General features: G+C 43.3%; 1 protein-coding gene across 9 annotated transcripts in view; it reads left to right on the top strand.

Moving 5' to 3' along the window:
- The window catches only part of PKHD1 (PKHD1 ciliary IPT domain containing fibrocystin/polyductin), a 443,740-nt gene that overhangs the window by 6,520 nt on the left and 420,002 nt on the right, over positions 1-17,218 (top strand). For all 9 annotated transcript variants that reach the window (XR_015152761.1, XM_086370763.1, XM_086370767.1 and 6 more), the window contains exons 3-10: positions 16-93; positions 717-861; positions 5,129-5,237; positions 8,894-8,951; positions 12,813-12,891; positions 14,825-14,899; positions 15,900-15,964; positions 16,474-16,513. Coding sequence is in view for 8 of the 9 variants with exons in the window: in XM_086370763.1 (XP_086226889.1) it covers positions 16-93; positions 717-861; positions 5,129-5,237; positions 8,894-8,951; positions 12,813-12,891; positions 14,825-14,899; positions 15,900-15,964; positions 16,474-16,513 (649 nt within the window). In the remaining variant the exon portion in view is untranslated. The remainder of the gene's footprint in view (positions 1-15; positions 94-716; positions 862-5,128; positions 5,238-8,893; positions 8,952-12,812; positions 12,892-14,824; positions 14,900-15,899; positions 15,965-16,473; positions 16,514-17,218) is intronic.

Here is a 17,218-nt window from a genome sequence, read left to right as displayed (position 1 = left end):
CCTATTCACTTACAGTGCCTTGTCTGAATATCCACATTGAACCTGAAGAAGGAAGCCTCGCAGGGGGAACATGGATCACAGTCATTTTTGATGGTAAGTCTTGGTCTTGCCAAATGCAAGTTTCTTATTTACTGATCTAAAGAATCCTAAAGGATGTGAGTCTTTGGTTTCTTCTTGTCTAAGGCCAGATGTAAAAGAGGTCCTGAAGGGGGATGGACCTAGGGAACACCCTCTCTGTTACTATCAACAGGTGCTAATGTCACATCACAGCATTCCGTGTTTGGGTCCATTTCCTTATTCTGAGCTGTGGAGTGGACTCAAGGAACCCTGATGAGATGATGCACATGTAGCATAGAACTTAGCAATGTGACCCCAGAACCTTGGTTATCTTCCTTGTTGATAATCCTACACGCGGGAGTTTCTAAACCATGGCTCAGTGTCTCCATCTTACTCCACAATAAAGAGTAACTTTCAGGGTTGGAGAATTCTTTCCTGGATTTAGACGGATGGACCTGAAAAGAGAATTTAAAAAAAAATAAAGTCATAAATGAGAACACTCATTCATATGGCACTCAGAAATGCCTTTGGAAACAAGGAGCCTTTGAATTTTAGGTAAACTCAGTGCCTCCCACTGCCCCCTTGTGGCATGTTTTTGTATTGCCCAGTGTGGATTACAGCTCTGTTCAGCCTGAGACTCATCTGTGCCTTGTGTTCAGGTTTGGAGTTGGGTCTCCTTCATCCCGCCAATGGCTCTCAGCTGGAGATCCACCTGGTGAATGTGGCTCTGCCAACGCTGCCCAGCATCCCCTGTGACGTCTCCCCTGTCTTCCTGGATGTTCCAGCCGTGATGTGCAGGACCAGGTACCCGGGACAGGGAAGGCCAAATGGGATGAGTACTTTCTTCATCTCTGTAGCTTTTGGTGGTGAATTAGAGCAACTTCTGCAGTGATTGCATTTACCAATATAGTTCCCTGTCAGGGCTTTAAGGCTTAATGAGGATGAGATATGGGAAATGATGAGACTCTGGGAAAGATTTTTGAGAATTTTACGCTATTTATAAGGAGGAGTCGGATTATGTTTCCAGTTGTTGATTTTTTTGCAAGGTTTCTATTGATATTCAGATTTTAATAAATGAGGCCATTTTACCATCTTCTTCCCTCGTGGCTCAGATGGTAAAGAGTCTGCTTGCAGTGCGGGAGATCCGGGTTCAATCCCTGAGTCAGGAAGATCCCCTGGAGAAAGGAATGGCAACCCACTCCAGAATTCTTGCCTGGAAAATTCCATGGCCAGAGGAGCCTGGCAGGCTACAGTCCACGGGGTCACAAAGGGTCAGACATGACTGAGCAACTGTTGCTTTTGGAGTAGGCATAATTGTAATGACTGTACATTAACTAAAAACCATTTAGAAAGGAAATTCACCTTAGTCTTCAGTTTCTTTGCTGAGTTCGATGTGATGTTTACAGGATTCCAGATTTTCTATCGTCCTACTTAAGTTTTCATTGGCCAGCAAAGTTTACACTAGTTCATTCTTTCTTTAATATCTTAGACATGCTGCCTGAAAGTGGATCATTCGTTAAGAGAAAAGGAGATTATGATTTCCTTTTGTTTTCTGTTTCCTCTTTCAGGAAAGCTCCCCCTCTTCTATCTCTGCCTATTGAACCAACCATACTGCACACACTCCCTCGCCCCTAAACAGCCAACTGAGTATCATCTTTCCCTTCCTTCACAGGGGGACAAGTAGGAAGTGAAATCCAGGCTTTGAGGAAGGAACATGTTCTAGGAATTCATCCACATGATGTGTGTGTTTGTGTGTGTGTTACACACTTTCTTGTGCAATTCATCTTCCTTGAGGGAGGACCTTTTTGTAATTTACACAAAGACACAATATGCACAGCCTTAGTGGCCAGGTTTGCTCAGCTTTTTGTTTCTCCTGACACTATGGCAGCTGCTCACTTTTCAGATTCATCCTCATGAAACTAAGTGCTTTGAGGACAGAGGATGTGATCAACTCATCCTTGTAGTCCTTATGATGCTGAGCACAATATCTTGCTAGTAGAAGATGCTCAATAGATATTTCTTAAACTGAAGTTCCTTATAGCATTACTATAGGGAGAGATGATTTCCATAGGTTATATAATATTTTAGGGGATAGAGTTCTTGCAAGAACTTGCTATGAAATAAGTCAAAGCTCTAACAATTTGTATGTTCTATTTTCTCAACCCCAACATACTAATGACTTTAACATGCACCATTGACTTTATATCACCATTTTAGAAGAAAAGAAATATAACCCTCTTAAATGTACTCATTGATTGGAAGATGAATATCAAATTAAATTAGCACTCAAACGTGAGAAAATAATCAATGAAATACTGTTATTATAATAAAAAGACGTCTGAGTTTGCAAAATTTGGCATTGGAGCGTCTAAATCAGCACTGCCCAACCAAGATATAATGCGAGCCACAAAGAAAACTTCACATTTTCTAGTAGTCACTTAAAAAATGTGAAAGAGGTGAGATTAATTTTAATGATACATGTTATTTAGCTCAACATATCGGAAACACTGTCATTTTGCATGTAATCAATATGTAAATTATTAATGAGATACTTTATACCCTTCTTTGCCTACAAAGTCTTCAAAACCCAGTGTGTATTTTACCTTAATAGAATATCTTAATTGGTACTAGCCACAATTCTTCTTTTTTTAATAAATATTTAATTATTTGTTTAGGGCTGCACTGGTCTTTGTTGCTGTGTGCAGGCTTTCCCTAGTTTTGGGGAGCAGGGCCTACCCTCAAGTTGCAGTGCACAGGCTTCTCATTGCGGCTGCTTCTCTTCTTGCAGAGCACAGGATGTAGGGTGTGCAGGGTCAGCTGTGGCACACAGACTCAGTTGCTCTGCGGCAGCATGTGGAATCTTCCTGGAGCAGGGCTTGAACCCCTGTCCCCTGCATTGGTAGCCGGATTCTTAACCTCTGACCCACCTGGGAAGTCTGGGATTAGCCATTATTCAAGCGCTCAATAATCACATATGACTAATGGCTAGCACATTGGACAGTGAAGATTTAATATTTAGGGTAATGCTAAAGATTTTAAGAGAAGTTTTGGAGGGGAGACACTTCTAAAATCTAACTCTGTATTCATCATATTCTCCTCTCACAAAAATCAGACTGAATGGTGGCCTTGAAAAGGCAAAGAAATCACTGTGATCTTCACGAAAAGAGGAGAGAAGGTCTAGGACTCTCTGGGGGATAAGGGGAGTGTTTATGGGCTGCTGGAATAAGTGTTAAGTCAAGAGTTTTTGGCAACATGTAAAATCAATGCCTTTTATCAGAAAGAGCCTCAGACTCAGGTCCTACTTTGCCCTTCACATTGGTGTTTACTTACCCAGATCCCTTAATCCATGAATATGTGGTTGTTGTTCAGTTGCCAAGTCGTGTCTGAGTCTTTGTGACCCCATGGACTGTAGCCTGCCAGACTCCTCTGTCCACGGGATTTCCCAGGCAAGAATACTGGAGTGGGTTGCCATTTCCTCCTCCAGGACATCTTCCCCAACCCAGGGATCAAACCTGAATCTCCTGCGGTGGCAGGAGGATTCTTTACCACTGAGTCACTTGGGAATCGCCTCTATATGGAACTCATTATTTTTTAAATGGAAACTAGAGTAGATTATCTATCAAAGTCCCTTCCAACTCTTTACAGGACAGAATTTTTAAAATTTCAGGTACTTTCAATAAAAGATTCATAACTTTTGCTGAAGGATCCAATCTTTAAAGTCTAGTGAATGCATGGGTAGAGGAGGTAAAAAGTGAAATACAGGAATCCTGGGTTAGCTCTGCTTCACAGGTGCAGAGGGCTTCCCAGATAGCTCAGCTAGTAAAGAAACCGCCTGCACTGCAGGAGACCCTGGTTCAATTCCTGGGTTGAGAAGTTCCCCTGGAAAACAGACAGGCTACCCACACCAGTATTCTTGGGCTTCCCTGGTGGCTCAACTGGTAAAGAATCTGCCTGCAATGCGGGAGATCTGAGTTTTATCCCTGGGTTGGGAAGATCCCCTGGAGGAGGGCATGGCAGTTCACTCCAGTATTCTTGCCTGGAGAATCCCATGGACAGAGGAGCCTGGTGGGCTGCAGTCCATGGGGTCCCAAAGTGTCGGACACGACTGAGTGACTAAGCACACACACACACACAGGTGGAGGAAGGAAGTCCGAAGTAGTGAAGTTGGACTGGTAGCTTTGGCAATTCATGTTTTTTTAAAAAATAATTTTATTATTTATTTTTAATTAGAATATAATTGCTTTACGGCATTGTGTTAGTTTCTGCTTACAACAGTGTGAATCAGCTATAAGTATACACATATCCCCTCCCTCTTGAGCCTCCCTCCTGTCCCCTTACCCCACCCCTCTGGGTCATCACAGAGCAGCGCTGAGCTCCCTGTGCTCTCCAGCAGCTTCCACTAGCCGTCTATTTCACACGTGGTAGTGTAGAGATGTCAGTGCTACTCTCTCAGTTCATCCCACCCTCTCCTTCCCCACCAGGTCCACAAATCCGTTCTCTACATCCATTTCTCTATTCCTGTCCTGCAAATAGGTTCATCAGTGCTATTTTTTCTAGGTTCCATGTATATGCGTTAATATATGATATTTGTTTTTCTCTTTCCTGACTTACTTCACTTTGTATGACAGACTCGTTATTCATCTGCTGCTGCTGCTGCTAAGTTGCTTCAGTCGAGTCCGACTCTGTGTAACCCCATAGACGGAAGCCCACCAGGCTCCCCCGTCCCTGGGATTCTCCAGGCAAGATCACTGGAGTGGGTTGCCATTCCTTCTCCGATGCATGAAAGTGAAAAGTGAAAGGGAAGTCGCTTAGTCGTGTCCGACTCTTAGCGACTCCATGGACTGCAGCCTACCAGGCTCCTCCATCCATGGGATTTTCCAGGCAAGAGTACTGGAGTGGGGTGCCATTGCCTTCTCCGCTTTATTCATCTACATCGCTACAAATGACTCAGTTTCTTTCCTCCTTATGGTAGAATGATATTCCATTGTATCTGTGTACCACGTCTTTATCCATTCATCCGTCGATGGCAATTCATGGGTGATTCATACGGATTTCCACTTTCTGCCTTCAGATCTCTGCTGCCTGAAGCACAGGAGGGTGTGTACTCCCTGGAAGTGCAGGCTGGGGGACAGGTGGTAGGCAGCCCACATCCAGGACCACAAGACAGCCGCACTTTCAAGGTGGGTTCCAAGGAGGGAGGAAAGTGTGTTTGCCTGATCTGAGGGTGTGCTTACACTGTCGACAAGCAAGTTACACCTCGGCTAGGGAGTCTGTCTGCCTTGCCAGGATGAGAGGACAGGTAGATGATAGTTATGGGGTTTCTGAGACTATCTTAAGAAAGTTAGTATAGAGCATGTGAATGTTAGGATCTCGCTAAGTGCTTTATACTCATTAACTCAATTTTATGGGGTAGCTTTTTATTACTGATTAAAAGATTAGGAAGGAAAGAGAGGGGAAAGAAAAGAAACACTTCCTAAAATCGCACATTAGAGATATCAAGTCCTTCAGTGGTTCCCAGAACTCGGTAAGTTGATGAAAATTCACCAGGGGATGCAGTTAATGAGAGGCATTACATCTGCTTTTACAGATGAGAAACCTGAGACTCAGGGAAATTAAATAATTTGGCCGTGTCGTCAAGTTCATAAATTGTAGAGCCAGAATTTGAACCTGCGTTTAAATCCTCATTTAAATGGAAGCCCATAGAGGAGCCTCAAAGATTACCATTGGGCATCAGTGGTTCATCTTACAGAGATCATTTGGAGTATCAATGTGGTGAAGGGACTCAGGGACCCAAGTTGTACCTTCCTCTCTGCTTCCCGGTTGATTTCTGCTTCTCTTTCCAATCCTCAACCGAAAGAGCATTTGCTGCTGCAATTCTCCTTCAAGCTCAGAGAGACAGCCAAAAGCAATCAGGGCAGGGTGGGGTGGGGGTGGTTTGGGGAGAGAGAGTGAGAGTTCATGAGCCAATGCTTGGGCTTATTTTAGAGGTTCCATATGCATTAATTTTACATTGGGGCTTAATGTTGTTTAGTCTACTGCCCATTTCAGATTGGTTTTATTAATACACTAAAATAATCTCTGAAAGCATAGGTTCTAGATTTTCCATAACGGGCAGTGGTTCAGCAGGGCCCCTTGCCATGGTTGTACTTCCCACAAGGAGCCTCCATTTAAGAGGGTTCCTAAGAACACAGTTCAGTTATTAATTAATGCTCCTGTACAGCAAGTCTTCGTTTTCCAAATTCATCTCTCATACAACCTGCATTTTAATATAGGCAATTCATCTTTAGAATTTGCCATCAATTCACATTTGGCAACTTGTTTCTCCCTCCAAGGGAATCTTGTTTTCCAGAATTTTGCTTCTGCACATATGAGGCAGAAAGAAAAAAATTATTCTTTTTTATTAAGACTCGCACCACCACCTCTACAGTGTCTCAATGAATAAAACAGAAGAGAGATGGCCGGGCATGGTCCTTAATCACCATCCTGTTTTTGGTTTTGATGGCCTTTCACCCCAGATAATAGTTTTCCTACTGATTAAAAGATTAGGAAGGAGAGAGAGGGGAAAGAAAAGAAACACTTCCTAAAATCGCACATTAAAGATAGCAAGTCCTTCAGTGGTTCCCAGAACTCGGTAAGTTGATGAAAAGTCACCAGGGGATGCAGTTAATGAGAGGCATTCTGAGCTGAAGGAAACCCGGTGTCTGCCTTTGTTTGGGGACTGGGGCTAGGGGAACCGTGTGTATTAAAAATTAATTCCACCTCGCCAGTCCACTCCAAAGAGCCTGCTGCAGGCACTGACAAGTTAGAACAGCTCACAGAAGGTTTATCAAGCAGCTGGTGGCTCGGCTTTGTCACTCTCATCCTCTGCTTCTCAGCTCCCCATCTTGCTGCTGCCGACCCTACTTGGGCTCAGGGATCAGCATGAGGAAAGCCGGGTTTGGAAGCTCATTAATTTTTCACTCTGTCATGTCTCTAGCTTGGTGGGTGACCAGAGGCCTGTTTCTCTTTAAAAAAGTACAGCTTTATGTCATGTCAGCTCACAGAGAAATCACGAGTGGAGCCCTTTCCGAGGTTTCCCTCTGAGCCTGCTCCACCACCCTGAGGACCCGGGAGGGATGATCAAGCTCTCTTTCCCCTGCTCTTCTGGAGGAAGGCATACAGCTGAAGGGTAGACCCTGTATTTTAAGCTGGAAATCGACGGGTGTGTTTTCTTGTGTGGTTTGGACTTAGTTGTTTCATCTGCCTCCGTTTCTAACTTCTGGGAGATGGGGCAGTAACCACTGCTCTATTTCACGAAGCTCCCATGATAAAGTCCCAGTGGGCATGACAGTGGTCTGAAAGGTGTCCTGGTGGAGGTGGAGGTCTGGGTGCAGGAGGAGGCTGGGAGAGAGGGAGTGTACATTTGGCAAGTGTGTGTGGAGCTGTGTTAATCTTTATCCTTGGGTGCCAGCAGAGACAGCTCCCAGCCTGTGAAGTCACAGCATTCTTATTTTGACCCCCAGACTGTGCATATTTTCTGTGCACTCTTTTCTAACCTTTTCTGTTAGGAAGGGAGGAAACTAACCTTGATGACAGACTGCACAGATGTGTGAATCAATACGTAAAGCCCACACTTGCCCAGACACCATCAAAGTCCGTTGATTCACGATGTCTGATGAGGGCTGGTGATTAACACTGGAGTTACTCTTTAGTGACCTTCTCCCTGGGAAGGTGGACTCCTGGGGTGTTGGAAGCTGACCAAGCAAAACAGTTTGCTGTCTTGGCTTTGCAGACGGGAGGTACAGTAGGTTTGGGGAGGGAAGGCGGTCTAGGCGCCTATAAGAGGTGGGGGTGAGGGTAGCAGGATGGGGAGACTGGGTCTCCTCCTGGGTGAATCATTAGCACGTGGCTCAAACCGCAGCCAGGGCAGTCCATCCTTATGACTCTCTGTTTCTTCCCACTGGCCCTGTAATCTGGGACTAACCCAGAGGATGACAGGTGGTATGGAATTTCTGGAATTGTCTCCTTTTCTGCTTTGCTTCCGGGCAGTGTGTCAGTTGTTTCAGATGGGGCCTCTCCATGCATTCACAAAAATGTAAATGTCTCCTTATACCAGGCTGTGCCCAGGGATGCAACCAATGACTTAGGCCTTGCCCCTGCCTCTCTGGAACTTATAGCTAGCAAATGACGCGCTGCAGGTGACCTGAGTGCCACGACCAGGCTTCCCCTGCCTGTCCCATCAATGCTGGTTTCCTCCTTGGAGAATAATGTTGCTTCTCATTCGTTGCATCATGTTCCCCCCCACAACAGGCACCTTGCATTTTCCCGAACAAATCTCCCTTTCGTATCTTTCAAACTTCTAATTTTCATAGCTTGCAAGGTGCTGACTGATAATAATTTAAGTTGCAATCCTTTCAATTTAAATAAGCAAATTATTGTCCAGAAAAGTTAAAAAAAAAACAAAACTTTAAGACCCCAAGATATCAAGTTGCAATAAAGGAATTAAAAAGTTGGTATTTTAAAGCGTGGCTTGTCTACCTTTCCTTTGGTAAAACATGCTCCTGGTATGACCGGTGGGCTGGTAGAAACAGATTTGCCCAGGTGTGAGTGATAAATGGTGCAGGGAAACACATGACCTTGTCAGAATCCCTTGACCTCATCCATGGAAGAACTATGATAACATCTATCGTCTCTGCTTCACAGAAATATCATGAAGATGAAAAGTAGTAGGAGTGATTTGAGGAAATACAGCGACTTGCTTCCGTAGATGAACGACCTGTGAGGAATGACAGGCTTCTTGTGTATGTTTTTGTGTTGTTCTAATGAAATGCTCACCATGATAACATTTTCTAAACAGTTTTCCAGGGCACAGACACCAATTGTTTACAAAGTTAATCCACCCAGTGGAGTTCCAGGTAAGAAATCTATTAACAAAGGAATAAATAAGAATCTCTTTACCAAAGCTATTGTAAACTCTTCGACCCTGGTAAATGGTCTCCATAAACAGGAAAATCTTACCACTTCTCTGATGTTGTTTTGAAGGTGAGTGTCAACCTCTGGTTTACTTTAAACCTGGTTTGGTTTCACCTCTGGGCACTTTTGCTCTATTAGGTCACTGATAATCAAAGGAATCCTTACGTGAAAAGAAAAAGAGACCAGCAAAATCAAACCAGGTGTTGCTGGAGAATGGAGAAAATAGATATCATCATCACTCCTAAGTTTATAATCATCCACATACTGCTGCTGCTGCTAAGTCACTTCAGTTGTGTCCGACTCTGTGCGACCCCATAGACGGCAGCCCACCAGGCTCCCCCGTCCCTGGGATTCTCCAGGCAAGAACACTGGAGTGGGTTGCCATTTCCTTCTCCAATGCATGCAAGTGAAAAGTGAAAGTGAAGTCGCTCAGTCGTGTCCGACTCTTCACAACCCCATGGACTGCAGCCTACCAGGCTCCTCCATCCGTGGGATTTTCCAGGCAAGAGTACTGGAGTGGGGTGCCGTCACCTTCTCCACACCCATGTACTAGCAAACCTTTATTGACCCTTGCTGGGAGCCAGGATCTGTTCTAAGCTTTTGGTTTATATTATCTAATTAGATCCTCATAACACCTAGTGCTATAAGAACTATTATTAGTTCCATTGTTTAAAGGCATACCCCTAACGAGTGGTCAAGCTGAGGTTTGGACCCAGACAGAATCTAGAGTGGGCCCATGTACCTTACATTGATTGTATTTTGTATTGAGCCGAGTTGGGTGCCAATTGGAAGGCCATTAACTCTGGTCCTCATCCTGGGAGTTTGTTTATGAGTTAGCGAGCACACGGATATGCAGAGACCAAGAGGACAGAAGAGAAGAGAGAACGCTAGTGGGGTTGAGGCTGGACGCAAAAGAAAGCATTGCAACTAAGGCCTGCCAAGCCTGCTTTAAAACTAAGTAGTAAACAGAGCTAGGATTACATACAATTTGCAGTCTGATTCTTGACGAATTCCTACACGTATTTTAGGTTTCTTGTTTGTTCAGGGATTCCAGGTGGTATAAGTATGGGGATACAAGTTGTTCAGTTTTTACTTGTGATTGGGTCTCAATACATGAACTGATCTAGTTTCGAATGGCTCAAGAATGTCGAAATGAATATCTTACTCAATGAAAAGTGTCTGTACTTTTTGGCGCATGTGTGTGTATAGACACACAGATGTATGTGTTTTTTAAATTACATCCTGAAGAATACGAATTTGGCATTATTAGTCACATTATTCACAGATCTGCTCCATTCCATTCATCTCAATAATCAAGACATGATCATGTTTTATGAAAAAGAGATGTGACCTGTGAAAGTCACATGCTGTCATTTTGCTCCCCCTGTTTGGACGATAGAAGCCTTGTTAGGATGAGGGATGAGGAGGGAGCCTATTGTGAGCAGTGTGATGCAGGGCATCAGCTGGCACTCAGATTAATCAAGGCCATTTCCCCCACCCAGTTTGAGTTCTTCACACTGTCTTTTCCACCTTCAGGGAGAACTGGTTGGAGTGGTCCCTCTGGGCCGGATCCACACGGCTGCATCTTCAAAATCACTTTCCAGACGATTACTCTCATTTCCTTTGGGAAGCCTGCCCAGAGTAGCAGCCGCAGAGATGGGGGAGGTAGCGGGGACAGCAGAGATATTTTGTGAGCAGTTGATTTCCTATATGTGGTTAACAGTCCTCCACTGTAACGTGGAATCCACCCCCTACCTCCCCCAGCACATGGTCTGGCTTGGCCATTTGTCAGCTGCTGTTGGGCTTCTTTGTTTAGAAATAAAACAAAAACTCGCGGGAATTCCTAGTTTCTATAACCTCCTATTCGTTTTTAAAATTGTGCCCATCAGTTGTAGAAATCATGCCTGCCAAAGCCAGGAAACTGATCATTTAGCCCTAATGAAATGAAGGTGAGTTATTTTGCTAGATGGCAACAGTAGTAGAGACCTTCAGACTCTACGTGCTGTGCTGTGATTAGCTGCTCAGTCACGTCCAATTCTTTGCAACCCCAACCCCATGGACTGTAGCCCACTGGGCTCCCCACAGGGCTCCTCTGTCCACGGTGATTCTCCAGGCAAGAATACTGGTGGGTTGCCATGCCCTCCTCCAGGGGATCTTCCCAACCCAGGGACTGAACCCAGGTCTCCTGCATTGCAGGCAGATTCTTTACTGTCTGAGCCACCAGGGAAACCCAAGAATACTGGAGTGGGTAACTTATCCCTTCTCCAGGGGATCTTCCCGACCAAGAAATTGAACCAGGTTCTCCTGCATTGCAGGCAGATTCTTTACCAGCCAAGCTACCAGGGAAGCCCTAGGCTTCCGCCAATCCCATGACCTTTGTCTAAGTCGACTAACTTCCCACTCGTTGTACTCTGGTCAAGTGCCTGCCGTACTTCCTGGAAGTTTTCCATTGTTTTAGGACCAGTCATCCAATGACTGCAGCTAAAATCACTTCCTATTAATAAAACATGTGCACAGTATGTCAGGAGCATTACTTCTTGGTCATGTTCTTTTTTTGGCCTTAAGTGTAGCCATGAAGAAATTCAAAGTCCTCTGAAGTCAGTGGCCTCATGAGCCCTATAGGTGCCCTTCTCTCTTCTAATTTTGAGGTTTTGTCTAGTTAACCAGCACCTTTCTTATCTCTTAGCATTGTGATACTGGAAGATGACAGCCTCAATGGTTAAATTCTATCATTATTTGGAAGGCATACTCTTGCAGGTTGTGGGATTGTGTGGTGAACTTGAACTGCATTGCCTTGCTATGTTTGCTTCAAACCTTGCTTCATGCCGTTCCACAGATCTGAATCTAGGTGTTTTTCAACTGGAGGAAGTCAGCTCAAGTAGCATCTGGTATGGGTCCCAGAATGTTTCTGAGAAGGGGCTGTTCTAGATTTCTTTCCCAGGTCCTCTGAGCAGAGAAGTTGGGGGTAGTGCTGAGAGTGCCCTTAATGAAAAGGGTTGTTGATGCCTGCTCCCCTATTCCTACAAACTCAAAAGAGGCGAGTATCAGGGGAAAACTTGCTACCCAATGGAAATCTCTGCAAATTGCATAGAGGAGACCCAGCTGAGCAAGTCATCCTCATCAGTGAGCAAGGCAGTGCCAACTGTCTGTGGATCCCCATTTTGCCAGATGTTTGAACATAAGTATTTTTGTTGAATGAATACTGTGTGCAGTGGCTCATTCTTTAAGCCAGGGCTCTGTTGCTCTCTCGTGTCCTTCTTTCTGACTTCCTACCCGATCAGTTCATCCGTGACATTTATCTTTTGTACCCTGAGATACAGAAAAAAGTTTAGTATTTTTGAATATCCATCCAGATCGTGCGATATGAGCCTTCTCTTATCACATGTGTCCAGAGGAAAGTCACATGGAACACTCCCAAAGAATATTATTCTTAAATCCCGTGTAGGTGAGTGGTCTATACACAGCCAAGAGGGGAACAAGGCAGTGTATTTCAGCAGGCCCTCCCTCCCTTCCTCCATCCCTCCCTCCCGGGGACTGAGGAAGCTCTGCTACTCCTTCTGCTCCATACCAACGTGATAAAGTCTGCAATGGCAATGGTTGATTGTTTTTGCTTCTTTGATTGATGACTGGCTCGTACTTGGTGATCCTTTGCTGTTGTACAATTTATAAAACTGTGTTAGTATTCTGAGTCATGACCAGTTTGGCCATTTTGAGTAGAGATAACTGAAAAAGAAATACAGTGTATGTTATATATTTAGAGTGTGAGCTGAATAGGTTAATTAAAAAAATTTTTTTTCAAACAGGAAAGCTAATACATGTGTATGGCTGGATTATCACTGGAAGGTCAGAAACCTTTGATTTTGATGCTGAGTACATTGATAGGTAAGTGTGTGCTTGTTTCTGTGTTCGACCTGTTACAGATACGCAGGATTGCTCCCTGAGACCGGCTTCCTTGAGAGCAATAAATTGTGAGCAGTCGGCACAGAACTGCTATTTTCCTCTTCGCAGTTTATGGTCCCTGGTGAGCTGGGCTTCAGCAAACTTGGCTAATGTAATTGCAACTGGTCGATTAAGTTGGTCCATTTATTTACTGACAACTAGTCACTCTGGGCACAGTGTGAGTTGGACTGTAATTGCATCTGTGGCTTTTCTTTCTTGATTCTTCCCCTTTTCCCTCTTGTTTCTCAAGCTGGAATAAATCCTTTATAACCATGTGTGAACCTGACCACTGTAACATCCTTGTTTGTTATCCATCTGTATATTTAGAAATTCTGTTAGTGTGATCAGACAAAAATGTGGAAAATGTACAGAAAGCCATTGAGCTATTTTTAAAATTTATTTTATTGCAGTCTAGTTGATTTACAATGTGTTAATTTCTGCTGTACAGCAAAGTGATTCAGTTTTATGTCTATCTCTCTCTCTCTCTCTCTCTCTCTATATATATATATACACATTCTTTTTCATGTTATTTTCCATTATGGTTTATCACAGGACACTGAATATATTTCCCTGTGCTATACAGTATGACCTTATTGTTTATCCATCCTATTAGTATATGTAATAGTTTGCATCTGTTAATCCCAAGCTCCCGATCCTGTCTTCCTCCTCTTCTCCTCCCGCTTAGCAACCGCAAGTCTGTTCTCTATGTCTGTGAGTCTTTCTGTTTTGAAGATAAGTTCATTTGCATCATATTCTAGTTTCCACATATGAGTGATGTCATATGGTGTTTGTGCAAGCAATTGAGTTTTTAATATTTTGGGGGAATGATTAGGGCTTCTCTAGTAGCTTCGTGGTAAAGAATCTGCCTGCCAAGCAGGAGACATGGGTTTGATCCCTGGGTCAGGAAGATCCCTTGGAGAAGGAAACAGCAATCCACTCCAATATTCTTGTCTGGGTGATTTGATGGACAGAGGACCTTGGTGGGCTTGCAAAGGGTTGGGTACGTAGGATGCCGATGTGACTTTTTTCATTGGAGACTTTTAAAATGGAAAGTGAATTGAGATGTTCGTGAGAACCTCTAAGCAACTGTGGTTACTCAGCATGAAGCAGTTAGAGTGAGGGTTTATAAGGTAGAAGGACCACAGCCTCATGAGATGCTCTGCTGAGGGACGCCACATAGTATGTCTAATTTTTCCTCTACCCCTTGGATAGAGTGGGGGAATCCTCATGTTCTGCTACAAATCTTTGATTTTGAAGTTGACTGCTTTCAGGATCTACATTTCTGGCATAAAATAATGGTCAGGGAATTCCTGGGCAGCCCAGTGGTTAGGACTTGGCACTTTTCACTGCTATGGCCACAGTTGATCCCTACCTAGTTAGGGAGCTAAGATACAGCACGCTAGGCTGCGGCCTAATAATAATAATAAAATAGTCAACTTGTCTTGAATGGAAATTACTCTTCCCATGGAGGCTTGAGGCCCCAAGTACATCCCTGACGATATGCCATACTCAGTACTTGGTCCCATCACAGCCTTGGTCTGGGATACTGTTTAGGAGGAACACAGGCGTACACTCCTCAGTGGCTCTGTGTAGACCCAGTATAGTCAAGGAGGAGATGATGATGATTTTTCTGGAAGGGGCAGTGCTCCCTCACTGGTGTGAAAGTATGGGCCACAGATGAGTGTTGTGCATCCTGCCCTAGGGTTGAGGGTCTGATTTAGCATCTCCTCTGGGGACAGTCCCCAGCCACCTGCACTAATGCCCCATAAGTTAAGAGATGAATGTTCACAATAGTGTTTCCTCTGAGTTTTTCCAGAAATGTTTGCAGAGAGCACTCCCTCTTGACTTGTGTCTGTTGTTCCCCTTTTGTATCCAGTCCACTGATTTTGGAAGCTCAGGGAGACCAATGGATCACTCCTTGCTCTCTTGTAAACAGACAGACAGGATCCCGGTGAGTATCTTTCTTGCCAATATCTATGTTTTTAGGCTCTCCCACGTGGGCATAGCACACACATAAACATCTATTTTTAATTTAAAGCACCCATGCCTGTTGACTGCCTCATCTTTAGACTTCCTAGAAATGGCACAGTCATCGATTCACAATGCAACCTGAAGTGGGTTCAGAAAGCTTTCTTGAAAAGACAGGTAGCTAATAATAAGTGCTTACTGCATGAACACTTTCACATTGAAGGCAGCCAATAACCTTGTAAGTACATACAGCTCTTAGTCTCACTTTACAGATTTGGGAGCTGAGGCACAGAGAGGTTAAGTAATTGCCCAGAGTCTCACTACGAGCAAGTGGCAGAGCTGGGATTTGAACCTGGGTCCACTCACTAGCCTCTGGAGTTCATCCTGTTAACCACTGTACTATATCCAGAGTTCATCCTCTCACCCACTGTACTGTATCGACTAGCCAGAGGAAAAAAACACTAAAGTTTCAATTGTTCAATTGTTTATTTATTACAAGGAAAATTTAGAAAATGAGTATCTATGTGCTTACTTTTGAGATAATCAACATTTTTCTGGCTTTTTCAAATCACTTGGGACTGAGTGGGTTAACCTTCTGTACCCTATGACTTACCTTTTTGGGACTAGTGTTTAGAAGAGGCAAATTGTATAATGTGATTTCTTCCTGGTATCTTTCATTGGTTTGCTCAGAATTTTCCTGTTTCAGGTTCAAACTTGCTAATAGACTTTTTTTGGGGGGAGGGTGATAATGATCTTGCTGTCCTTGTCATAAAACAGACTTTGGAAAGAAAGAACCCAATGGAGGTAAGGAGTACGTTAAATTTTGTCTCTCACACTATGTGTTTGACTGGTAGTGTATGTATTGATGATAACTCTAGTTATAATTTTATTTTGTTTTATAACTTTCCTGGGTAAAGAACCAGAGCTTCTGAAGTGAATTGCCAGGTAATTCTTATCTCTTACCTTTTCCTGTTTTTCCCTAGCTATCCTATTCAGGAAGACCATGGTCTTGGGACTCTGCAATGTCGTGTGGAAGGCAACTACATTGGTCTGTTTGAGAAGTAACAGAATTTTAAAGTCTTATCCATCTGTGTCTCTGTGTCCAGAAAAAAACTATTTCAAGAATTGGTTCTCCTGAGAATGATACTAATAATTACCATTTGTTGAGAATTCTCTGAGAGACGCTCTAGGAAGCAGCTTAAATATAAACTAAATTAATCCTCACACATGCACCTGTGAGGCTGGTGGGATTGTTCTTGCTTTGTAGGAGAGAAAGTTGAAGCTAGTAACCAGTGGAGCAGGATTTATCCTTCTTGGTCTAACTCCAAGCCAGTTCTTAGCTGCTCTATTGCTATTACATTTATCCTTGTATTGTTAGACGTCGCCACTGCTGATGCAATGCGAGTCTGGAACGTGTTTATTTCGAGCACTGTTAGAGACGTTAAGGTGCGGGTGGTACCTTGGTGATCGCTGGACTTCTTGCTTTATGATAGCAATGTTCTGGCCCATGTAGTTCATGCAGGTTCCTGTATTGATGCTTATTTCTGTTTGTTACAGGCTCCCAGAATGTTAGTTTCTCAGTATTTAACAAAGGAAAGTAAGTAACTGGGAGGAAGCAAATTTATTTTTATCTTACATTATCTACTCTCTTGTCTTGCTTAGTTTTCTTTAACCTTTTATAATGGAAAATTTCAAATGTATACAAACAGTAGCGTAATAAATCTCCAGGTACCTACTTGATTCTTTTTTTACACCTGAGTGAATATAACTGTGTCCTGTGCACTCATCTTGAAGTGACATAAATGTTTCAATGGGATAAAGATACAGAATTTGGGGAATTACTTAAGTAATCTCATAATACTGGAATTTTATTTTATTTATTTTTTATTTTTTTTATGGAATTTTAAAACAGTACATAGTTCCATAAAGTGCTTTGTGTCATTCCAGGAAATGACTTCTTTAAGATGGAAGGGGTCCAGATTTTATAGAACTCTGGAGAGAGAAATGTGGAGTTTGGATTTCTGCTTGCCTTACCTCATATTCTGACACTATGTACTTTTCAGTGTTTCCTGAAAAGGGCATTGCCTAGCTGATATTAATTTCATTGTGAAGATAATAACACATGACCTACAGCTACTCAGCTCAACATAGGGAGATTTGCTCTTTGTGTCTCTGACTCTTTTTTAGGAAGGAATAAAACTAGCATCTATTGACTACCTCCCACGGGCCAATTCCACACCAAGCCCTTTCACATTCATTATTCCGTTTAATGCTAGTCACACTCTGTAAAGTAGGTATTATT

This window comes from Bos grunniens, chromosome 23 (assembly GCF_055505025.1).
Source record: "Bos grunniens cultivar Pamir isolate PY7600 chromosome 23, Bosgru_T2T1.0, whole genome shotgun sequence".
In the NCBI taxonomy this organism is placed as follows: domain Eukaryota; kingdom Metazoa; phylum Chordata; class Mammalia; order Artiodactyla; family Bovidae; genus Bos; species Bos grunniens.
Note: the sequence above shows the minus strand (reverse complement) of the source record. Positions and strands in the feature narration are given on the sequence as shown.